Source organism: Bactrocera tryoni, chromosome 1, assembly GCF_016617805.1.
Source record: "Bactrocera tryoni isolate S06 chromosome 1, CSIRO_BtryS06_freeze2, whole genome shotgun sequence".
NCBI classification, from domain to species: Eukaryota; Metazoa; Arthropoda; class Insecta; order Diptera; family Tephritidae; genus Bactrocera; species Bactrocera tryoni.
The window spans coordinates 37,802,250-37,827,152 of record NC_052499.1 but is presented as its reverse complement, the minus strand read 5'-3'; the positions used below and the strand labels follow the sequence as shown (position 1 = coordinate 37,827,152).

Below are 24,903 nucleotides of genomic sequence, written 5' to 3'. Positions count from 1 at the left end.
AATGTTTATTAAACAGGAAAAAAGGTTGACTTCGCTTACACGGAACATATTCTCCACATTCAGAAATAAAAAAAGTTTTTCATTCAAGAAGTTGATTTTGATCCGTCAGTGTGTATGGCAGCTATCGGCTAGAGTGGTCTGATCTGAACAGTTTTTTCGGATTTGTGCCTATGCCTTGGATAATAATCTATGCAAAAATTCGTGAAGATATTCACCATACAGTGATTCGTCAACTATAGCTTGAAATAGAGGAAATGTTAAGAGTTACATCTATAAGTTATAGCAGTGGAAAATATTCCAAATTTAAATCACCATCAAGTCACTTCTAAAAGGTTTTATATTTACCAGCTATGCTAAATTATAAGATGGTGGTAGAAGAAAATTAATAAACTTTCTCCTACTTTTCCAAGAAATTCCTGGCAGCAGGATGATTTTTAGTTTCTTATAGTATATCAGCGCTAGGTCAAACAATTTTTTTCAATTTTGCTGCAATTCAAATATCATTTAATTTTTAACTATTCACTAAAGACAAGGAAAATTTCACTGCTTAAGGGGTTCCATGGGCTTCCTCGGGCAAAAAAAGTCTTTTTGAAAATTTTTTTCTCATAAAATCATCTAAAGTGAATAATACGTGTTTTGGTAAAACCTTAATTTAGAACTTGGACGAAGGAAAAAAATGGAAATTTCAGTGAAAGTTTCGCAACAATTTTTTTTTTAATTGTTTTTAATCGAAAACAATTGTATCTCAAAGACCTGTGTAAAATTTCATAAAGGTCGGTTGAGTAGTTCTCGAAAAAACTTGCCAACCGACTTCAAAAACACAGTTTCGAGAAAAACGCGTTTAAAGACGGCGCACTTAGCCAAGCTAGTCTCGAGCGCACAAGTTCCCAAGCCTATATCTCCGAAACTATTACTCGGGTCAACTTGAAAATTTAGGACAATATTCTAGCGGTGTTGTAGAATTTGTAGAATCAATTTTTTGAAACTCCTTAAATTGAGATAATGAATTAGCATTAAATTTTCGACTCTCTTGCAGGTTCCATGGAATTTGACGAGCACGACGTCGAGATTTTCCGACGTTACTTAACCTTTTGCGGCATAGGCATACAAAACGCACAACTATTTGAAATGTCCGTCCAGGAATATCGACGCAACCAAATACTCTTAAGTTTGGCGCGAAATATATTTGAGGAGCAAAATAACTTGGAATGCTTAGTGACAAAAATTATGACAGAAGCACGAGAGCTGCTGAAATGCGAGAGATGCGCTGTGTTTTTGCTGGATTTGGACTGTTGTGAGGCGGTAGGTAGGAATGGTTACATGTAAACCAAACCATATACCATATATGTATGTATATAATTAATGCATTTGAAAGAAGAAGGCAACAAATTAATTCTTTTTTCTACTTTTTGGCAGAGTCATTTGGAGAAAATTATTGAGAAACCTAGTCAACTACAAACTCGTCTCAACCGCGCCATCAAGGACGTGGACGATAATGAAAGAGATGACAAAGTAAGTATTAAACTTATTACAATACTTTTCTCCAATACTTAGCTCGTCTTCCACTATTCCATAGCAAATGTCCCGCACGCGCTTTACAGTTCTCTTTGAGCTGGGCGCCTCCAACCAGTCGGCCAATATTTCCCGCCCCTCTGTCAATGATCTGTGCAACTCCACTCTGGCGCAGATTGCGCAATTTGTTGCAACCACCGGACAGACCGTGAATATCAGTGATGTCCATGAGTGGGTGCGTGAGCATAATCAAATACGAACAGAGAATGAGATTGACGCGACAAAGGCGATCTTGTGCATGCCGATCGCGAATGCGCAGAAGACGGTGATTGGTGTGGCGCAGTTGATTAATAAGGTACTTTAACGGTACTTTTGAAAGTTTTATGCAATTGAAAATAGACATGGTATAATATTAATTTGTGTCCTTCTCAATTCTGATCCAGAGCACGGGTTTGCCCTTCACCGACTCAGATGTTTCCATTTTTGAGGCGTTTGCCATTTTTTGCGGTCTGGGCATACACAACACGCAAATGTACGAGAACGCTTGCAAATTAATGGCGAAGCAGAAGGTTGCTTTAGAATGTTTGTCTTATCATGCGACCGCTAGCGCGGAGCAAACACAGAAGCTGGTCAACGACAAAATTGAATCGGCCGAAAAATATGATTTATATAGTTTCAAGTTTATTGGTGAGTTTTTACATTTGTGGAAATTTTTGGTACCTCTTAGAACGTTTAACTTTTGGCAGACTTTAATCTATGTGATGATGACACTTGTCGTGCCGTCTTGTGCATGTTTCTGCAATGTAATCTAGTCTCAAAGTTCCAAATACCCTATGAAGTAAGTCTTCATAGCTTCAGGATACTAGAACACTACTGATATGTCTTCTCTTTTTAGGTTCTTTGCCGTTGGGTGCTGAGTGTGCGCAAGAATTACCGTCCCGTGAAGTATCACAATTGGCGTCACGCCCTCAATGTGGCCCAAACAATGTTCGCAATGCTAAAGACTGGTAAAATGGAACGTTTTATGACTGATTTAGAGATATTGGGTCTTTTGGTAGCCTGCTTATGTCATGATTTGGATCATCGTGGTACAAATAATGCATTCCAAACCAAAACAGAGTCACCACTGGCTATACTATACACGACTAGCACAATGGAGCATCATCACTTTGACCAGTGCGTAATGATTTTGAATTCGGAGGGAAATAATATATTTCAGGTGGGATTTCAAACAGTTATCTCATATCTTCTCATATATTCCAGATTGAAAAAATATGGGCTGAAAACATTAAATGTTTCGTATGAAACTTTTTGATCAAATGATTTTTAACTCTATTCATTCCAATGGTAATAATAGTCTAATTGATTGTTATATAAGCCAAAAACATTCTTAACAATTGGAAGCAAAGTTTTCTCATCATCCTTATTTTCCTCCAGGCTCTGTCACCCGAAGATTACCGTTCAGTTATGAGTACCGTGGAAAACGCCATACTTTCAACCGATCTGGCAATGTATTTCAAAAAACGCAATGCCTTTCTGGAGCTCGTCGAAAACGGCGAATTCGATTGGCAGAGTGAGGAGAAGAAAGAGTGTAAGTGTCAAACATTACGTTTATGGTTCCACAATAACCACTAATATATGTTTCAGTACTCTGCGGCATGATGATGACCGCCTGCGATGTGAGCGCCATTGCAAAACCTTGGGAGGTACAACATCGTCTAGCCAAGCTGGTAGCGGATGAGTTCTTTGATCAAGGTGACCTTGAGAAGCTGCAACTAAATACGCAACCAATCGCCATGATGGACCGGTGAGTAGAGAGAGGGAGACTACGTTGTTCTACAGAAGACATAAACTTTATATTTTGTAGCGAACGCAAGGATGAGTTGCCTAAAATGCAAGTGGGTTTCATAGACGTGATATGTTTGCCGCTCTATCGTGTGCTTTGCGACACTTTCCCCTGGATAACTCCACTATATGAGGGTACCCTGGAAAATAGACGCAATTGGCAAGATTTGGCCGAAAAAGTGGAAATGGGTCTCACTTGGATCGATCACGATACTATCGATAAGCCAGTGGAAGAATTTGCCGGTATGAATTACGACACTTTTATAACTAAGTTGCGTGTTCTAAATTTCTCAAGTATTCCCCGAAACAGGTTGTGCCGATGAGGAGATAAAAGATATCGAATTCACCGTAACCACATTGAATTGTCATCCACACCAGCTGCATGGCGACGATGCTTCCACACCGGAGCATCATCGCGGTAGCACACGACTGAGCATCAAAAAGACAGGCGCTCTGGGCAAGGCCGTACGTTCGAAATTGACAAAAACGCTGTACAACAGCATGGATGGGGTTAAGCAGAAATCTTCATTTAAGCTGCTCGACTCACATGTTAGCGAGGATTTAGATGACAAAAGCCCAACGAGTCCTTCGCAGCCAATGGTGCCGGGTCCCGGTCACATTTCCGCTTCGTCATCTACATCTTCGGCAGGTACTGTCAGCACGACCGACAAGTCGAAGAAGCGCTCCAAGTTGTGCTCGCTGTTGTGACGAAAACCATCCAATTAGAATTTGGTGACCTCCACCGATAAGCACAGTGGCGGTGGGGGGTCGACCGATGTCTAATTGGAGTTAAAACTTAAATATGTATGTAAAATAGGTAATAGCGGTAAAGGTGCAACACTTTTGTGTATAAACAGAGTGGTTAATGCAAGCATATTCCGTCTGAGAGAAAGATAACTAAAAATCTAACCAAAAATCAAAATTTTTTAGCAAATTGAAAATAAAAAAGATTTACAAAGTTGCAACAAAAATCAAAATGAAGTCCAAAGATATACTATTAGACCAATTTAGAGTGGTAAGAAATGTTGCAAGTACATAATTGCAATTACGCATTTGCACTTACAATTTTGAATTGGATAATACAATAGGCCATTGAGAAATTAAACAGTGCAATTACGAATAATTGTATAATAGACCAATCAAATATTCTGATTAGTCAATTTTGATCCGTGAAAAATTCTCTTTCGTGGCGTAAAAAGAAAAGTGTAGCCCACGTGGGAGCTTTTCGGCGTTCTGCCGAGCGCTCGAAAGTAAGCAGCTGATATCAAGGTATTTAGAACCACGATAATACAAAAGATGAAAGAAAGTTAAGCTTCACAATCCAATTTACTACCAAAAGCTAATAGGACATACTTGTATGCACTTAGATATGTACGCAAAACATGTGACTTTACTAGAACTCAATTTTAAATAAATGTTAGCAGCGAATCCGCTTTGTGCAGAGAGAACTCATACAAATTTATGTGTGTGAATGTATTTTTTTATTTAACGGTAAGCTAGTCAAATTTTCATTAAGCAAATAAGCAGATGTGGAAGCAGTTTCGCTTCAGTGTGAGTCTTTATTCTAGTCGTATCACATACTAACTACACTACTTTGAATTAAATTCACATTAACTTTACAAGCTTTAGGTATAATAGAGTTATTAGGCAATATGCACCTTTCACAGCAATGAAAGTGCGCACTGGTAGCGATTAAATAGCGAAGCATTGCTTTATGAAACGTTGTATGTACATTGTGCTGGCTGTGGCCGAGGCATAGACACACTTTCGTGCTGCAGCTCGCAATTGGCGGCGCATGCGCAACTACTTTGATAGCAATACACTCACTACGATGATATTTATGCAATCTCAAATATGAATAAATACAAAATGTGTATGTAAATTTGCATGTTACTTTAATTGTTATGAATTAGTGAAATATGGCAACACCTTTGTGAAAAAATTCCTTTAAGATATAATTAAATGTACGTGTAATGTGTGCACAATAAACACGAAAAAATAAAAAACCAGAAAGAAAAATCATTTTAAACTAAAAAAAAATTTCAAACAAAAATTATTTGAGTGAGTTTCCAAATTGAGAGAGCTAACTGTTGATGTAACTGCAGAGCACTTTATAGCCCATAGAACTAATGTAGCGTTTTAACGGTTAAAATTGAATGAAGGTCAAGCTACTAGAAAAAACATGTAATCAAAACTTTATTCGGAGTTTTGATATTAGAAAAGCGCAAAACATTAAGTGAAGCTAATTTAAAGTATTTTTCGAAACCTCATTTACTAAATGTGCATGTCAATTCCTAAATTAAGTAATGCATAAATGTGAAACAAAGTCAAGCAGCACATGCAATGGCAAAATCAAAATCAAAATGTTATCTATGAATACTGAAACTAAATGTAATGAAAAGTTTTACTTTAAAACTCATGCAAATGTATAAAAATTGGTATGACGCAGGAGCGTAGAAAGTCTTATTATATCTTATAAATAAATAATTATTGGCTACTGGAAGGCTTTGTAAGAACAGACAGAATAAAGAACTTTGATTGTAAAGCAATTTGTCTTACCTCACTTTTACATTATTTAAAGTGTTGTCCTTATAAGGGTGTATGGCAGCTAAATACTATAGTTTTTCGATTTGCACAATTTCTTCGGAGATTATGGCAATGGCTTGGGTAATAAATCGTAAAGATATTTTGTCAAATAAAAAACTTTTCCCTGCAAGAACATATTATGTTTATTGGAGATTGTTGCAAAACCCGCTCTTAAATATTATGGACGCCAAATATGTATGTATGTGCGCTGTGGATAAAAAACCAATGATTGAAAAAGGGCCAAAATGCTTAAAAATTTTAATCGGCTCTTTTCCCGTTGTCGTTTTCAAGTTGTTGTTGTTGCTAAAGTTGTTTCGTTTCTAAATTCCTTGTGTAGTATACGGCAGCTAACTTCAAAGCTAATTTATCAAAATTTAAAATTGACTTGAATAAAGTACTAAACCAAAAATGATCACGTCCGGCCGTCCGTGCAAGCTGTAACTTCAGTAAAGATAGAGAAATATCGTAAAAAAACATGGTACATATATTCCTTGGTAAAAAAATACGGACGAGTTCGTAGATGGGCGTAATCGGACCACTGCCACGCCCACAAAACGCCATTAACCGAAAACGTATAAGCTGTCATTACTAAGCACCAAATTAAGATATAGAATTAATTGGTCATACGGCATCGCAGAAAAAGTGGGCTGGACCATGCCCTCTAGTAGGTAATCTACCTATATTTCAGACCACTAAAGCTGCAACAGCCAAATTTGCTTAGGGCAATTCTTATAAGAACTACTAGAGGACCCGCCCAGGTTTTACTGAGGCTGATACATAGGTAGTACTACCAATACCATCTACATATATGATTTCTATTAGTTAGATTATAAGTATTAGTTAAGGAATAATCGCATTTTTGGTGAAACAACTTGTGTTAGTTTACGAAAAAGTTAATCAAAAAGCATTTCGTGCGTTAAGAAAGAATTGGTTTTTGGGGTAAAAATACTATTGAATTTGGGCTGTGCATCAGTGAAATCAATCGAGTCCAATCGATTGTCTGCCTAGTGGACTGCATATTAAGAAACGGTTCTCAAGCGAGGAAAGACAAAAAAATCGGCTGGCAAGGTTATGGCATCAGTCTTTTGGCACTGGAAAAAATGGCACCCCGTCACTGAAATTTCACACAAAATTATTTAGATATGATATTATGTTTTTAAAAAATTAAAATATTTAACGTATTGCAAATAATTTATTATATATATAATACTTCAGTATAATATAAAAAACATAGGTTCTTGTTCTTTAAACTACAAAGTTTGCACTGAGCTTGACTAATAATTGTATAACAATATTTTTTTTCACAGGCAAACACGTCTGACTTTTTGAATTGCAAATCAGTCGATTAAATCTTCACAATCTAAACGTTGTAGTACATCTGATTCGAAGCATAGAATAGCTAAGCTATTGAGTCTATTTGCACTCATTGTAGAACGTAAGTAGTTTTTAACTCTTTTCAAACAAGAAAACGATCGTTCTGCGCTACAGTTTGTTACAGCTAAAGTAATAAATTTTCGATTTGCAATTTCTACGTTCGGAAACTCAGTATAAAGGTCGTTTACACGCAAAAGTTTCAGAATATCGGAAGGTGAATTTTGTTCCATCTTTTTTCAGTGCAATAAGAATCTCTGAAGATCTGAAGAATAAACATTTTGTAAACGTTTAGCTCGGTTACGAATCTCCAAATTGCCAAATCCAATAATAACTGAGAACTTTTCATGAATCTTTTCATATGCGACACATCTTTTTCGCAATTCAGAATCTAGATTGTCAAGAATGACATTAATAGTGTTGACTCTAAAGTGGTCACGACCTGGCAGTTGTACATCTCCATCCCGTGATTCATCAGCATGCAATTTTCTCTTTCTTTTTCTAGAAACTGTCGTGTTATATTCTTTTGTCTCTGAAGTATTTAAAGCAGTTTTTCATAGATTTCGAATTCCTTTCTCGTATCAGCAACAACTTTGATCAAACCACGATAATCGTCGATCACGTCAGCAATGATACAATCAACTTTCTGCATTCTTTGACTAACAGCATGGAATAGTGAGAGTAAAAAATGCCAAAGTATCTGCATAAATGCTCTTTCAAGTCGCTCCAATTGAATTCGTAAACCTTTAGCTCATTGTCTTGTAATTGCATTTTCTTCCATATTTTCTTCAATAATAATCAAAGTCTCGATTATCTCCTCGAAATGTTGATCAAGTACATGAACAGCTTCATCCTTTTAACATGTTATCAAATCTTTTAAAGGTCTGCAAATAAATATGTACATATGTATGTATATATGTAAATATATACATATCTTATCAAACCTACATTAATGAAATATTTGCTAATAACATAAACATGACTTTATTACATACATAATTATTTCAAAAGGTTTTAAGGAATTCATCATGAAATAGTTCAAATTTTACGTACATGCTTGTGTGCTTCGATATAAAATACATACATATGTATATAGAAAATATACATACATATGTATGTATATAAATTATATGCAGAGTCTTTGGCGCTTTGTAGATATGCGAATCTGAAGCGTACATTCCTTAACATCGGAAATAGCATAATTTTTCTCATTTAACACTGGAAATGCTCAGTTGTTATTTTCCCGCCCCTGATGTTAAGTGGTGAAACACGCTCATCCAAAACAGTAAATATCCCAAAATTGAAATATTCCTAAATTTTCGACATCGTGAACCTTCTCTATAAATATACGTTCTCTGCTATTACTTTTATAAAATAATTTCGATGTTTCACATCTGCCAGCTGTCAACTGACAGCTCATTTTTTTTCTATTTTCCAAATTTTGCCGCCCTGGGCACTAGCCCCGACTGCCCCTAGTGTAAGTCCACCACTGGTGCCCGTGGTATATTATTCATCGAGTGATAAATGAGCCAGTTTTAATTCATTGCACTGTGTATTTGATTGCAGTTCTATTGTACCATTCCCAATATTTAGCAATTTTCTTATTTTTCAGGAAGGATCAGTTTGAAATTGTACGCATACATATATGTATGTACTTCATCGTTCCCGTTTAAATATTGCATTGCTCTGTGCAATGCTTCGAAAAGATTTCTGTATATCTAAAATTTTAATAGACCTTTTTATCAACACTTCAGTTATGCCGCTATTTTTTTATGCCAGATCTTTTACAATTTTAAATTGCCAATAGTTAGCAGGTATGTATGATCTGACTACAGATGTCGCCTTTTACTTTGGCTTCGTTTTGTTTATTGCACGTTTACGCCAATTTAAGGTTTGAATATTGGATGCTGCGATGGTAGCGCACTCTATCGGATCCAATGTAAAACATTCCAAAATTAGCAATTAATTACAAATGAAAAATTAATTTAAAAAACATTTTCCAGTGGACCAAATTGTGAATCTAAACCATCCTCGAATTCCCTTAAACACACACAAAAAATTTCATCAAAATCGCTCCAGCCGTTTAGGAGCAGTTCAATTACAAACACACGGTGGATGAAAATCGGATGATAACGGTACTGTTAAAAACTACTTTAAGTGCGATAAATTAATAACTAAGTACGCCAAACACTATAAATTTTATCCCCGAGATGTTATGAGGGCCTTAAAACAGCCGGGATCAAAATTAAGCAATGAGCGCGGCAACCCCCACATTTCTGTGAAAACCCACATTTATGGACCCACTCGATCATTTTGGTATATAATATTCATTCATCCCTTAAATAAATACATACATACAAAAATGTTAAGCACCTCCTTTGTTATAAAAATGCAATTTTACAAATTTAATTCACTTACCTTTTGCCATCCCCTAATGTCCTTAATTGGAGGACCCACAGAATTTATATTTTTTGTCTTCTCCAAAAGTATTTATTTGGCTGGTGAAAATCCTTAAGCAATGTCTGGTACGTTCTTTATATTCACAAGTACTTAAAATTAATTTTTGTCTGTGTGTTTATCAATTTTTTTACATAAATACTTACAATTGACAATTTTTTTTTTAATTTCCGCATTTCACTCGCAAACGGACAGATATCGACGTATATACCCGATTTTGCGGTTTCAATGCTTTGGTGACGGAATATATTTTATTGTGTTAGTGAGATCAATTGTGACAATTGCAATGATATTACGTTGAATATTTCTTTATGGAATCGGAGATTTTTTCATTGTAACGGATTCAATGATTTCTATACCCCTCATATTCTAACTTCAGAAACTAATTAAGGGAAAATCTGATAACGGCAGATGTGCTAAACATTCACTAGTTGTAGCACAACCAAAAGCAAATCAGAAAATTATTAATGGTTTATGTGATTCTATAATTTAGTATTTTACATGAGCTGATAAACGTTCAAATTAAAAAAGCGAGAACTATATTTATGACTGATGTCTGATTGATAAACAATGAACAGTTAGTTTTTCACAAATTTGACGTGATGATAAATAAATGTCGCAATTTACCAGAAATTTACGATTGGAAAGGCAGATTCCTTATATTTGTATTGGATTAAATGAAAACAAATCATCAAACGGGATAACCACATGAAACAATTCGTTTTAATGTCGTAAGTAGGCTTTTTGTTGATTAAATTTATTTTGTTTAATGTGGCACAAACACACAACACATTCACATTTTAATTTCGATATTTTTATTAGTATTTTCTTTAATAACATTATCAGTTTTTGTAGCACGCATTCTTGTTTTTGCGTTGGAATACGAACGCTTAGACATTAATTTGTTTAATTACTTTGTTCAATTTTAATTAGTGACTTACACACACTACGTTTTCGTTTGAAGGTTTTATTTTTTCTGAATTTATAACAGTTTGTATATGTAAATATCAGTACACAACTGATTTAAGATGAAACACTAGTTGGTTTGTGAAATTCTGCTTACAACTTTTAAAGCCGTAATCATTTTAATTTTCACTAAATCCAATCATCTATGCCTTAGTTGGACACAGAGGCTTATCGCGTGTCTTGTTAAATTTACTTATAAAGACTTGTATTTTGGGTATATAAATTCAGTACAAATAATATAAATAGGGCATAAAATGCAATATTTTCTTAATTCAAATCTACTCACACAATATTTATAAATATTATTTTTGTGGGTTAACTTCAGAAGCCAAAATTTTTGTGAATTTTGTGTTTCAATGGCTTTTTGTTCATTAGCCTGAATCTATTACTGTTGATTTATATAAATATATTACAATTAGGAGTAACTAAAATGATTAAATTAGACTTGGCTTTCGATACTAAAATTGCTATAACATAATAATAAAATTGTGAATAATCGGAGCATTATTCGGATGCCTTGTTGTTGTCACAAATCTTACCCCAAATATTTTCACATAAAAAACTCTTCGGTCGAATGGGAAAGTGGGAGTCACGTTCGCCCTGGACGATCTAACACTGATATTTCTATGACGCGCAAACCTCGATATGTCGGGTCGATAACTTGCAATCCTTTCGGATTGTAAATTCGCTCGTTTTGGGAAGCAATAAATTTGGATATTTTCCGAAGTGTCTGCATCAAAATAACAAGTTAACACGTTTCCGGTTAAAAATCAAATTAATTTGGCCTCACCTTTTCATAGTGTGTTTCCGAACACATATACACAAGATAAGCGGTAATGCATCCGATGCAACCCTCACAATATGTACTACAAGAACCCTTCTCGGCTTCTGCGAAAAATTCATTTAGCCGATTAATGGTCGACTCAAATACTTGCCGTTCAATCTGCAATCATATAAAGTTAAAAGTAATACGAAAATTATTTCTTATTTCAGTAACAAAGTCGTAAACAGCTTACTCACCAGGCCTTCTAATTCGCTGGGAAGTCGTGTGTGGAATTTGACCGAGGTGCCTTCGCTGTAATCGCGTTGTATGAACACCTTGTTAGAGCCGCCCTGCAGCGAGGTTAAACCTTGCGACATTTTTTTCTTCCTATAACAAAGAAAAGTAACATAATTTCGACATATAAAGATCATGTTTAAGCTTAAAATATTTATTTAAAAGTTTTAATATCACTTTGTAGGGCTCATCTTTTTCTTGCTTGTTTCTGGGATATCTAGAACTATTGGGCGATGCAAAGACATTTTTTTTGAGTTTTTTCAGCACTGAATTTTGATTGAAAACACACCTGTAACTTATGTGCTGAAAAAACAAGTTTTGACTACTTTCTGACTAATAAAATTAACAAATCCTCATATAAATTTCCATCAAATTTAACTTTACAAGTAGACTTTTCTGATTTGTCCTCCAATGGTTTTCCGTCCTTCATTCGTGAACTGTCAAACTACAGTGTTGCCATTGCATAGCTGCGAAATAAGTAACATAAAAACTGATAAAAACATGGAATCGCGCATTCCTCAAATTTAGTGTGTATGTTAATGAGGAATATCTGCTTTAAAGAATGATATGATTCAGTGCCCGCAATTGCAGTTTTAACAAATTCTCAAATATTTGAAAGTTTTCGGAAAATATAACAACGATAGAAAAATTGTTTACCTGCACCTATTTCTATTCGTACTGTACACGAGGTCTTGTTCAGCGCAGCTCAGCTGTTGATTGTGATGTGTACAGTAAGAAATAAATTCCGGCAACTACACTAGTGTTGAAGACATAAATTTTACATGCGTTAAATGAAAATAGTGGTTTTCTCATTTCAAATTCGAGTTTATTTATGGATCTATGATAATCATTACTTTATATATGTATTTATTTATTTTCATATTCATTAAATTATGACGACCTAATGTTTGGAAAATTTTCTAACCAACTACTAGTCCTTTCCCAAACAATTTTTTAAAACCTGGAAGGTCCGGTTCTTAACTGTCGTATGTAGCGAAGAAAAATTGTAGAGAGATCAAGGTACCTAATTTGCCTTTCATATTTCAGGAACTGGCAAAGAAAAGATTGAACAGTCTGAACAGAAAAGTCTGACATTTCTGATGTTATACTTACATACATGTTCTCAGAACATTTAGACATACTAGAGCTATTTGTGTTGCTTACAATTATTGGAAATACATATGTACATATTTATTTCGTCCAAAAAATGGAAGTAAATTATTATTAAAGACCAGAATTTATCGATGGTATGGTGAATCCAATCGTGGACGTTGATCAGTTATTGTTCCGAAAACTATTGATGCTGTTCACAAACTGCTAATGCAAGATAGTGCTTTGAGAATTAGTTTTAACGCATGTTAAAGTAGGACTATAACATCAAAACGATTTTCATTGCTCAATATTTTTTGTTCTTTAATCCCGAGATATGCAAAGCAACATACGCATTTATATGTAAAACTGACCGACAAAACGAAGCTAAGTGATTTTAAGGCGTCTGTCCCTCTGTTCGAGTTGAGATTAAGATGTTTGGATATTCTTTATATCTCTTAGAATACAAAATATATGTATATTGGGTAGTCGAAAAAGTCTTTTTGTGTTTCCAAATATAGCAAATTTTCTCATTATTAAACATTTCAAATCTGAATCTTCATGCCGAAATTTTCGTAGTTCCTCCGGTTTCCAGTCTCAAGTTATTGCAAATAATCACACATCTATAATGCCCTATTAGGCTTCAGCTTTTGAGCAATAACTGTACTCCAAACCAGACGGGACATCGCATCCACATTTCCAATAGTACTACCTTTGCGAAGTAAAGTAACATTGAGTCTCTCAATTCAAGGCGCCAACAGTCCTTCTGACTTGAAAACGCAGGCCATAATGGTACTTTTTTTATTATGCACTTCATCAAAGCCAGTAATTGCCTTCGAGTTACACAATAATTTCTCTCTGACTTGCTGACTATAATATGCCACCACTTTCTCATGACCGTCATTGACTTCTGAAATAACGCCCCTTACTGCATACCCACTAGCATACGTATCCAAAATAAATGCTGATCGTGGGACAGCGATCCCAATTTAATTGTTTTGGTCCGATTCCGATTCTACAAAGTTCGGAAAGCTACTTCCCGTTTATTATTCCCTTGTTAATAACCACTTTTCAAGTCAAGTATTGAGAACCATTTTGTGCCTGATAAGAAGTCCAATGTGCGATCGATCATAGGTAGGGGATAACTGTCTTTCTTCGTTACATCATTCAATGTTCTATAGTCCACACAGAAAATCATGCAGCTATCTTTCTTCCTCACGGTATTACAGGTGAATTGGTTCGAATACGCTGCTTTCGCTCATTTCACATATGGTCTGGCTTATAACTTCACGATTTGCTAAAGGAACGCTTCGAGGAGCTTGACGAACTGGTCTTGCATTCTTCTTCTTCTTCAGTCTGGAGAAAGCAGAACTAACGGCGCGGGTGTTGAGGCCAATGATATTAATATCATCGGCATACGCCAGCAGTTGTACACTCTTATAGAAGATGGTACCTTCTCTATTTAGTTCTGCAGCTCGAACTATTTGCTCCAGAAGCAGGTTGCAAAAGTCGCACGATGGGGAGTCGCCTTGTCTGAAACCTCGTTTGATATCGAACGGCTCGGAGAGGTCCTTCCCGATCCTGACGGAGCTTTTCGTGTTGCTCAACGTCAGTTTACACAGCCGTATTAGTTTTGCGGGGATACCAAATTCAGACATCGCGGCATAAAGGCAGCTCCTTTTCGTGCTGTCGAAAGCAGCTTTGAAATCGACGAAGAGGTGGTGTGTGTCGATTCTCCTTTCACGAGTCTTTTCCAAGATTTGGCGCATGGTGAATATCTGGTCGGTTGTTGATATTTCAGGTCTAAAGCCACACTGATAACGTCCAATCAGTTTGTTGATGGTAGGCTTTAATCTTTCACACAATACGCTCGATAGAACCTTATACGCGATGTTGAGGAGGCTTATCCCACGGTAGTTGGCGCAGATTGTGGGGTCTCCCTTTTTGTGGATTGGGCATAGCACACTTAAATTCCCATCGTTGGGCATGCTTTCGTCCGACCATATTTTACAAATAAGCTGATGCATGCTCCTTATCAGTTCTTCGTCGCCGTGTTTGAATAGCGCGGCCGGCAATCCATCGGCCCCCGCCGCTTTGTTGTTCTTCAGGCGGGTAATTGCTACTCGAACTTCTTCATGATCGGGCAATGGAACGTCTGCTCCATCGTCATCGATTGGCAATCGGGTTTGCCTTCTCCTGGTGTTGTGCATTCACTGCTATTTAGCAGGCTGGAGAAGTGTTCCCTCCATAATTTAAGTATGCTCTGGGAATCGGTGACTAGATCACCTTTGGGAGTTCTACAAGAGTATGCTCCGGTCTTGAAACCTTCTGTAAGCCGCCGCATTTTTTCGTAGAATTTTCGAGCATTACCCCTGTCGGAAAGCTTATCAAGCTCTTCATACTCACGCATTTCGGCCTCTTTCTTTTTCTGTCTGTAAATGCATCTCGCTTCCCTCTTCAACTCTCGGTATCTATCCCTCTTTTCTCTCCGCTGCAACACGGCACTCCTCGTCGTACCAGCAGTTCTTCTGCACTTTCCAAAAACCAATGGTTTCGGTTGCAGATGTACGTAAGGGGTTTGAAATGCCGTCCCACAGTTCCCTTATACCGAGTTGTTGACGAGTGTTCTCAGAGAGCAGGAGTGCAAGCCGAGTAGAAAACCGTTCTGCTGTCTGTTGTGATTGCACCTTCTCGACGTCGAACCTTCCTTGTGTTTGTCGACGTGCGTTTTTTGCTGCACAGAGGCGGGTGCGAATCTTGGCTTCAACAAGATAGTGGTCCGAGTCGATGTTAGGACCTCGGAGCGTACGCACGTCTAGAACACTGGAGACGCGTCTTCCATCTATTACAACGTGATCGATCTGGTTGGTGGCTTTTCGATCCGGAGACAGCCAGGTAGATTGATGTATTTTCTTGTGCTGGAATCTAGTACTACAGATAACCATATTTCGGGCCCCGGCGAAGTCGTTCATTCACCGAAGTGAATGATAGTACTCAGCGACGGAGTCTCTCTCCCACCACGAATCCCACACCAGACTTGCGCTCCTTTATATGGCCACTGTAGTTAATGCCACAAGGACCTACTCGTCTCTGTCCTTATCCCGTCCATTGCATTTCTTGGACGGCGGTGATGTCAGCCTTTATTTTCACGAGGACATCAACCAGCTGGGCAGCAGCACCTTCCCAATAAAGGGACCGGACATTCCAGGTGCATGCCCTTAATTCGTAGTCCTTATTTCGTTTGCCGTGGTTGTCAACAAAAGGGGGGTCTATCGTCTGAGGCTTGTTGCTTCCTGTCATTGGGGGTGTTTTTTTTACGTGACGGGTCCCAAACCCAACGCACAACCCTGTTGAAGAGATGCTTCGCCTTCTCACTTTAGCTCGCCTTCAAACGGATCTTAGGCTACCTAGAGGATACTTGGTCAAAGACCGGAAGTCATGAGCAGCTTGAGCTGTAAAAGAATCGTTTCTGGCCACTCCCAAGTGAATGGTGATCAGAGAACTTTCCCCACTTGCGTGAACTTCTACACATAACCCCATCCTCCCGTGAACTTCTACACATGACTTGCATTACCTGTGTTAATAAAAAGTTTCCGAACTTTAGTTCTTCCTGGTTTAGAATCGTCTTTAGCAAAATGGGTTGAGTATCTAAGCAGGAGTTGTTTAGCCCGTTTCTTGGACCAGTTTCGCTTGATATGTCGTTTTAGTTAATGGAATCTTCTTCAAAATGTATTTTCCAATTTATCACGGGCTCAATCTCTTGACAGTTCCTAATATAGTTTCATTGGATTAGAGCTCATTAAATACTCTTACTGGATTACGTTTATCTGTCCTGTCATGTCCAGGGTTTCGTCTACGAGTATAAGTGAGTTTGGTGTAGATTTTTCTGAGGCCTAAACAATCCACAACTTGTTCGTCCCATAGTCTCCATCTATTTCTGCTCAAATAACCGCTTCTGATTTTGATGGAATCTGCTGGCTCTTTGTATTATCACTCGTCTAACTTTGTATTTGTTACCATATCCGAACGTGAGTGGCACCATTATACAATTGTGAATGACAGCTGCCTTTCCAATTACGATCTGGCACGTCACCTCTCCGAGGACTTGAGTATCTCCTGCAGTTGCGCTGGTATTCACAGTCAGTATGCGCTATAATGTGAAATAGAGGTTACAAGGCATTCGCTTGCGGGAGCCATCCTTTGCCCTTTTCGGCTGGCTCGCTTCAGTTTAACGATTGGTTGGATTTGACATTTGCTTGATCTTCTTCAGCTTTGCGTTTACCTCCAACCTCCAATTATTTTACTGAATACAGTTGCGTACAATATGACCACCTTTTCCATAGTAGTAGCATTTAAACACGTCATCATTTTTTGCGCGCTTCTTTCGATTTTTCCAGTACTTTCTGCATCTTTTCTTCAACTTTTTAAGTAATTGGTTCACCATGGTGTGATCTTCTATTTCTACTTGATGACCTTTAAATGTTGTATTGCTAAGCAGAGATGCAGTTTCCTGTGTCAGACCATACGAAACGTTTTCCGTAAACGTTAATTTTGGGTATGATAATGCAGCGAAGCGTGTAGTGTTGTCTCGTGCACTTCAAGGATGTAAGCGCATTAGCTAAGTGAACTAACCTCTCTTATCTGTGGAAAATCCCTGTAGAGATTCGTTGGATTTCTGTCGACGAGTTTGCAACGCGATTTAGACGATGTGCTTCCTGTGCTCATTACCATACTGTCTTTCTGATTCATAGCTACTTTACTCACAGTTTGGAATGGTTTATAATATCATATTTCCGCTGCAAAACCTTTTATTGCAATGAACAATGAAGCTTAAGTTTATCTTTATCTTCAGTGTTTCAATTATTTGCTGATGCCGTTTTTTTCGAATTGAAGCTTAAAAACATGGAACGGAACTGTGATGAATGTTTTACTTTGGCGGAAGCTGTTTACATAATTGGCCGATTTAGCTCTAGCTCGCGGATACGATCTTTCAATTCATCATTTTTATCAGTGATTGAAATTTTTTTTAAAAATTATTGTTGCTATGTTATAACTGCTATAGCTACCGCTCTCACTTTGTCGGGAGCCGTAGCAGAGCCGTAGCAGAGCCATTGCAGAACAATGTAAAAGTATGTGCTCTGCTCTGCGCGGAGTTTTGTTAGGTAAAAAACTATAGCGGTCTCCTAAACTTTTAATTAAATTTCCCGAACAAAAATATTATAAGAACTCCTACCTTCTGCTTTATTGGTGACCGCTTACGCGGTTATAGCCGAATTTGAAACAGCGCGGCAGTCATTTCTTCTTTTCGCAATTTGGCGCCAATATGAGATACCAAGTGGAGCCAGCTTCTTCTTCAGCTGATCGCTCCAACGGAGTGGAGGTCTTCCTCTTCCTCTACTTTCCGCGGTGGGTACTGCGTCGAATACTGTCAGAGCTGGAGTGTTTTCGCCCATACGCACGACATGACCTAGCCCCTGTATCTTGCTTCGCTGAACTAAGTACATATGTCAAAGTAGTCGTATATCTCGTACAGCCCATCGTTCCATCGAATGCGATAGTCGCCGTGGCCAATGCGCAAAGGACCATAAATCTTTCGCAGAACCTTTCTCTCATGTACATTATTACAGAAAATTATTCCTAATTTTCCTTTTAAAATCGACGAATGATCTTTTCACGGGTATTTTCCAAGATTTAGTTGGCGCTGATTGTGGAGTCTCCCTTTATGTGGATTGGGCAGACCACACAAAAACCGAAATAAAATGAGAAAATCGATGGAATCGGAAGATTACGTCGGAATTCAGTGAGAATCCTTTCCTGACGATAACAACTCTGTGAATTAGAAATGGGTTGAATCGGTTCAATTATTTCCTGAGCCCGGTATACCTAATATAACGATTTTCGAACTTTCGGTTGACTTTATGTTAACTATCGGCCAATATTTCGGTTATATAAATGATAATTACAATGTTAATATTACTCATAAGAGAATATCTTTGTGCCTAAAATAAATAAAATTGGGAGAAAACTTGACCTAGTCCTCATATAACTAATAATCAGGATTTCTGAATATCCGACTGACTACTCCATATGATTGGTGATGTAAGGTACCTTAATGAAACCTAGGAACCATTGTTTTAGTATGTGGCATGATGGTAGTAAATTGATAAAACCAGGTCGATACCATCCCAACTCCCATATATAACATATATAGTATTGATTTTCGTTTTTTTTTACAAACCTTATGTGTCGAGATTCGAGTTCGAGATTCATTATAACCACATACTTCAGTAAATATTTAATATTTATTGGGAAAAATTAATTAATAAATAATCAATACTTGAAGAAGCTCGATAAGCAGTTCAACTTTAGATATTTTTCCAAATAAAACGATAGATTTTTAAACTGTTGCAACTGGATATTGGCTTGTCCTCGATTGGGCGTCCACTGCGTTCGCTATCTTCGGTGCTCATTCCATCACGTCTATACTTAGCAATCCAATCCTTAATGGTTGATTTTCATGGGGTAATGTCCGGAAACTCGTTATCAAGCCAAGTTTATTCTTCAACTGTATTTTTAAACTTCAGAATGCAATATTTTATCAACAAGCGAAATTCCTTTTTATCCATTTCTTCACAAAATGATTCCGACCGCTGTCAAATTTATACACTCACCTTTTGAAGGTTAGGACTAACTAAAAATCATGTGAATTTAATTCTACTAGCGCCGTCTAAGTGTCGGGAATGAGACTCCATTGACTCAATTGGTTCTATAAGTTCATAAAAGCATTAAGTGGAACTAAAGAAAGATGCGGACTATGTTATTCTGATAACTTCATTAGATGTAACCTTATATTTATATAACTAAAGTTCCTTAAGATGTTGCAAGATCGCTACTCTACAAACCCTGCTTGACTTCCCTCTGGCTATCTCATGCCAAGGCAAAGTAAGAAATCGGTGATGACTTGGTTAGCTATATCATCGCTAAATAAGAAATTAGTCGAATAAAGAAGTTTTAATTGATATTTGTATAAAACAATTCATGGGAAAGCTGCCAAGCACTAATGACACTAATTGTTCAGCTAATAACTCGAAAATTACCGTTGTATGTGTGTACGGGCCCATGTCCGTACAAAGCCAGGCATATGACAAAGGATATTGGTACCATTTAGCCAAACCGAAAACTTTCGCAAAAATCGCTTTAACCAAGCACCAATCGAAAGTGCTTTGATTGGAATAGTTAAAAGTAAAAAATGGAAAAGGCAAAATAAATAAGCTTAACCACCGGCCATTCGATACATGCAGCTATCCTTACTATTCGCACTTATGTTAATTAATGTTATTAGCGCATTGTTATTCGGTCTGTGGCGAGCAACAGTATATCGATTGCCATGCGTGAGGCATAAACAACAGCAACAATGTGCGCACAGTGACAACCATTCGAAGTGGCTTGGTGGCTGGCGCCAGCACGGTGAGCCGATTGTTGCTTTGCAGTGAAGTGAGAATAACGCCGGCACCGGCATAGGCAATGCCACAAAATCAAATGCATATTGAAGTAAACAATAACAATGGGCGCCGGTGTGTGCGTGCGTATCACTAGTAATATTACACACATGCCACGCTTATGAACATTTGCAGCTTCAACGGTTGCACTATTGGCACAATTTGTGATAATCGATCGAGAAAAAATTGCTACTCCGCTTTTGCTTTTATTTCTTTGATATCGCTCACATCAGGTTTTGCTAATTTTACTTTCATTTCCTTGCGGCAACCGTGTCCGTTAATTGTATGTATTTATGTACTTACATACACATGTATCCACATATAGAGTATATTTATTGGTAATATGTAGCACTAGTGCTAGTCAATCAGTCCGTCAGTCGATCAGCTACACACACATGTATGTACATATGTATGTATGTCTCTTTGGATTAACTTCGCTTTTTCCCGGGCCTATTGTTGTTATTAAAACTCTAGCTGGCTGAATGTGGCATTGCAAATGTCATAATGCAAGTTCGCCCCGATTGACAAGCTTTGCTGTCGGTTTAGTTCCACACCGAGAGTGTTGCTCGTGAATGTCAGTTGGAGCAAGTCACTGTGAACAACTCCGTAAGTACTTTCGGTGAAAATGATGTGTATGAAAACATATGTACCTATGTTCATATGTGCCTGAATGAAGTAAAAATGTGAACCGATTGAGTTTCTTTACAGCATCAGATTAACCCAAGTAGTGTTCTTAATGAATTGCACGCCTATAACTTGCTTAATACCTCGAAGAGTTATTTTCAAATCTATCTGTAGGGGATACATTTTTGAATTCAATCACATTGTGCAAAGCGTTATCACAGATAGTACAGAAATCAAGTGGGTTCCTAGGTTGTATCGGGGTAGTCGACCTTTTATAGTACATCAATAAACGGTGGCTGCCATCTCTCCATCCGATATGACAGTCTTTTTCGGAGCAGGTGGGCCGGGTGAAGTCTAATGTTAGGACTGTTTTGTGGTCTTTAGGGTGTACCAGTGAATCCACGTTTCGTGTACGAGCCCGATTCGACTGAGTTGACAATAGCTGTCTTTTAGAATGTACAAGTCGAAAATCAATTTCCTTTTCGTTAATGCCGCCATTGATTGGGCTATGAGTCTAATTATGATTACTTTTTAATTTTTAAGCACTGCTGATATCAATTACTTTAGATTTCTGTTAATATCAGTGCGGCTACGGTCTTTTTTGATAAATAACATACATAAAGTTTAAAGTCAATATTAATCTGACCATACACAAGGCATCGACAACATATTGTCCCATCTTTAGCTAAAGCAGTCTGTATATCTTTTCCACAGAATTAAATGAGAGGGCAATTGTTTAGACGGCTCAGATTATTTATATACCATTTCACTTACAATCTTAGGACTTGCGGCTTTCTTCGTATTCTGTGTAATCTGTATTTCGATTCACATTAAAATTAAAGCTTCGAAGATGGTATTCAGGAATGGTATTAGTGAATATTCAAAACTTCAGGTGCTCTTCAGACACACTGTGCGATTATTTGAGCTCAAATGTGATTTCATTTGCGCATTACGCATCTTTAACATCGGCTAAGTTGATGCTGTGCAACGCGGCGATAGGATTTTATGATCTTTTGATTGGTGAGCCAGACAGCGTCGTTTATGCGCATACCGGTGCCCGCTTGCACGCTTTACTCACTGACCCAGTTAGAAGCGAAGTTGCAATTGAATGGAGTGGACACAAACATAGTTTTATCCACATACTGACGCTATATTGTTTTGTCTTCACTCCTTACGATGATGGTGTTAGTATTGTTTCGATGCAAGAAACAATGCGGTTTTTCAGCAACAATGCACTCAGCGGGAACGACCAATTGGAATTAGCCGAAGGCATTTATTGGTGGCTCCTGAGATACCGGTTCCGGTGCGTATGGTAATCTCAAGCGAGTTGCATTTGTCTCATAGTTAGTTGTCTATTGGTTGTGATAAAAGGAATTGTTCAGTGTCGAGATTGGCATTTGATCGCCGTGTATGGACTAGACTGGTGGCCAAGTTCGAGTTCGCAAAGCAAACAAATCTACGAAACGAACAGTTGTTGTAGCAGCTTATCATATCGCGTGTGAAGTGCGAAGACACCGAAATTGTGCCCTTGTAGTATTCGGTGATTTTTGTGATATTTGTGTATATGTGTATGTGCACGAAGACTTAGAATAATGTCAATGTCATCTAGATTCGCCTTTCCATTGTTGTTGATAATACGAGCACTTCTGCTCAGTGCCAGTGACCATGTGGAAATAATATCTGAATCTAACAATGAAATCAACGGTAAACATTTTGGTCCAAATGCAAAGGATATATTGCATAATGTTATACCTCAGGGTGGGACTAATCCATTGCCTACCTATGCCAAGGCTGTGGCTTACAATGGGAGCACAAAAGACAACGTAATGCCGCACAGTGATGAATACTTGGATCGTAATCAGCGCCTTTGCTTCGAGAGACGAAGCTTGCTTTCCTGTATTAAATACAGGGCTTCGAAAATAATTTGGATGTTGGCTACCAACAAGCTTGGCTACTTCCCCAATGAGTACAGTCGTGCATTGGCGGAGGATCAACGTCGCGTACGCGTCATACAGTTAGGTGAACCGGCTGATATCATGGTTTTCGAAGATGCTCGGAGTTTACAAGGTATGCAAAAACGTGTTAGAGCGACTGGTAGAGCGTGTACATATACCTATAGTATATACATATGTATATACATAGTATATACATAGTATATACATACGTAGAAGTTTCTAAGAGTTATGACTGCAGTTATCAGATTTATTAACATTTACGACGCATATAAAAGTTCTAAATAGCTTTCAAACTGGATATTTGGTTGTTAAAACATATTAAAGTATACATCTATCGAGTTAGTTGTTGTAGACTAACAGCATAACTATCCGTTGATGAACCATGAGTTTTCGTAAAGGTTAGGTTAGGTTAGTCAGATAGGGTAATGATCCACGCATAGGCCAGTTTTGGTCCTTTGCGATACCAAATGAATTCTGTTACGAAGTCCATGAAAAGTACTCATCCTTTAAGATGCCTAAGCTTAATGTGAATTTCAACTCCCTACCGATACCTTTTAAGTATCTTATACCGTTGGGTCGCCAAATGGGTAAAGAGTAGCATTGCCAATGCGAGACACCAACTTATCCTAAATGGATCAAATATAATGAATAAAATCGGTTCAGACAAGTGCAGCATGGAGAATATTTCAAAATTTTCCACAGTCGCTAAATACACCTTGTTAGACTAGGAATATATGTAAATGGCAATATTTGAACTTAATAGCTCCGCTTTGAATAATCAATTATTTGGTTTGGTTTGGTTAGTTTAAGTTATTTGTATTCGTGCATTTATCCACATCTACGATTATATTTCAGGTGATAGTGAGTTTGTGCGCATTGCGAAGTTTCTCAAACGTGCAGCCGAGACCTTTAGCCGCAATCATGCTGTACAAGTGAAGTTATCTAGCGAAACAGGTGCGCGCATTTTGGACTCCGAAGTTGGTAAGCCGTTCAGTCCACTTAATTTTCATATAACAAATGCGCTTTAAATATAGTTCTATGTTTCCGTAATTTATTAACGCAAAGATGGGCGTTCACGCCATGACCGCAAGCGCCGCAAATGGCTCGTCATACTGCCACTCATCATTCTGTTGAAAATCGCCCACCTTAAAATGAGCGTTGTGACTTTGCTGCTAGGCGTTCTTGGGCTGAATGTGCTGTTGGTGGGCGGCATGGGCTGGTTGATACACTATCTAAAATTCAAGACCTTGTGTAAAATACATCCGCATTTGGTGCAATCGCATTCGCACGTTTACGACTCCGATCCGGCTGGTAAGTGGCGAATCGACTGAACTGGGTCGAACAACTCGAACAATGTACACCGATATTTATGAACATATGCTTGCATAAAAACTGACAATTGTCAATTATGGTTCTCTTTTTATCTTGCCTTGCTTTTTATTTTGCTTGCACATAAACGGTTCACTCTGATGACGACACACGCGGACAGATTATTCCTCATTCATTGGCAGTAGCTTTCCTGGCTCCTATTATAGCGGCGCTGGTGGCGGTATTCATGAAGTTAACGGAAAAGATTGGGCCACAAGTAAGGCGTATAATGGCGGCAATTATTTAGACACCATCAGTAAGCGGCTGAAATAGCTCAAAATGATGTGCTGGCGGTATTTGTTGAACATTTGGCGAAGATATTATGTGCGCTACTATCGATTTTATGCACAGGTAACCGGAAATCTAGGGTAGACAAGTTGCTATTAGTTATTTGTTATTCATATTTATTCAATAGATGTGGGAAGTCAGATTAAGCTGAAGTCTTTTGTATAGTATAAATCGGTTTAACCGCTTTTGCAGTAGAGAGTATGTGTCTATATACTATATCCAGATTTTAGTTTTAAATATATATTTAGTTATATGAGGTATATGGATTTAAAATTATTATGTTAAA

General features: G+C 37.7%; 3 protein-coding genes across 3 annotated transcripts in view; 2 read left to right on the top strand and 1 right to left on the bottom strand.

Annotated features, from left to right (window-relative positions):
- Positions 1-5,906, top strand: part of LOC120768318 (cGMP-specific 3',5'-cyclic phosphodiesterase) — a 96,865-nt gene extending 90,959 nt beyond the window's left edge. Inside the window, exons 6-15 of the mRNA XM_040094961.1 lie at positions 1,037-1,302; positions 1,417-1,512; positions 1,577-1,867; positions 1,956-2,199; positions 2,259-2,350; positions 2,408-2,731; positions 2,950-3,103; positions 3,160-3,319; positions 3,380-3,600; positions 3,668-5,906. Of these exons, the coding sequence (XP_039950895.1) occupies positions 1,037-1,302; positions 1,417-1,512; positions 1,577-1,867; positions 1,956-2,199; positions 2,259-2,350; positions 2,408-2,731; positions 2,950-3,103; positions 3,160-3,319; positions 3,380-3,600; positions 3,668-4,065 (2,246 nt within the window). The 3' untranslated portion in view covers positions 4,066-5,906. The remainder of the gene's footprint in view (positions 1-1,036; positions 1,303-1,416; positions 1,513-1,576; positions 1,868-1,955; positions 2,200-2,258; positions 2,351-2,407; positions 2,732-2,949; positions 3,104-3,159; positions 3,320-3,379; positions 3,601-3,667) is intronic.
- A 4,657-nt stretch (positions 5,907-10,563) lies between these two features.
- Positions 10,564-12,077, bottom strand: LOC120766447 (golgin subfamily A member 7). Its single transcript, XM_040091955.1, has 4 exons — positions 11,972-12,077; positions 11,758-11,887; positions 11,528-11,680; positions 10,564-11,467 (listed from the first exon to the last, which is right to left on the bottom strand). The coding sequence occupies exons 1-4, from the start codon at positions 12,037-12,039 to the stop codon at positions 11,327-11,329; spliced, it is 492 nt and encodes a 163-aa protein (XP_039947889.1). The 5' UTR covers positions 12,040-12,077; the 3' UTR covers positions 10,564-11,326.
- A 10,521-nt stretch (positions 12,078-22,598) lies between these two features.
- On the top strand, positions 22,599-24,602 carry LOC120780277. Its single transcript, XM_040112580.1, has 4 exons — positions 22,599-23,073; positions 23,817-23,942; positions 24,027-24,272; positions 24,451-24,602. Exons 1-4 carry the CDS (start codon positions 22,599-22,601, stop codon positions 24,600-24,602), a joined length of 999 nt encoding a protein of 332 aa, XP_039968514.1.
- The last annotated feature ends 301 nt before the right edge of the window (positions 24,603-24,903 follow it).

Excerpts from the sequence above, each read along its gene's own strand:
- LOC120780277 (XM_040112580.1), top strand. The coding sequence starts at position 22,599 with ATGTCAATGTCATCTAGATTCGCCTTTCCATTGTTGTTGATAATACGA. Across the intron at positions 23,074-23,816 it reads AGATGCTCGGAGTTTACAAG|GTGATAGTGAGTTTGTGCGC; the intron begins GTATGCAAAAAC and ends ATTATATTTCAG. Across the intron at positions 24,273-24,450 it reads TTACGACTCCGATCCGGCTG|ATTATTCCTCATTCATTGGC; the intron begins GTAAGTGGCGAA and ends ACACGCGGACAG.
- LOC120766447 (XM_040091955.1), bottom strand. The coding sequence starts at position 12,039 with ATGTCTTTGCATCGCCCAATAGTTCTAGATATCCCAGAAACAAGCAAG. Across the intron at positions 11,888-11,971 it reads AAAAAGATGAGCCCTACAAA|GAAGAAAAAAATGTCGCAAG; the intron begins GTGATATTAAAA and ends TCTTTGTTATAG. Across the intron at positions 11,681-11,757 it reads CCAGCGAATTAGAAGGCCTG|ATTGAACGGCAAGTATTTGA; the intron begins GTGAGTAAGCTG and ends ATATGATTGCAG.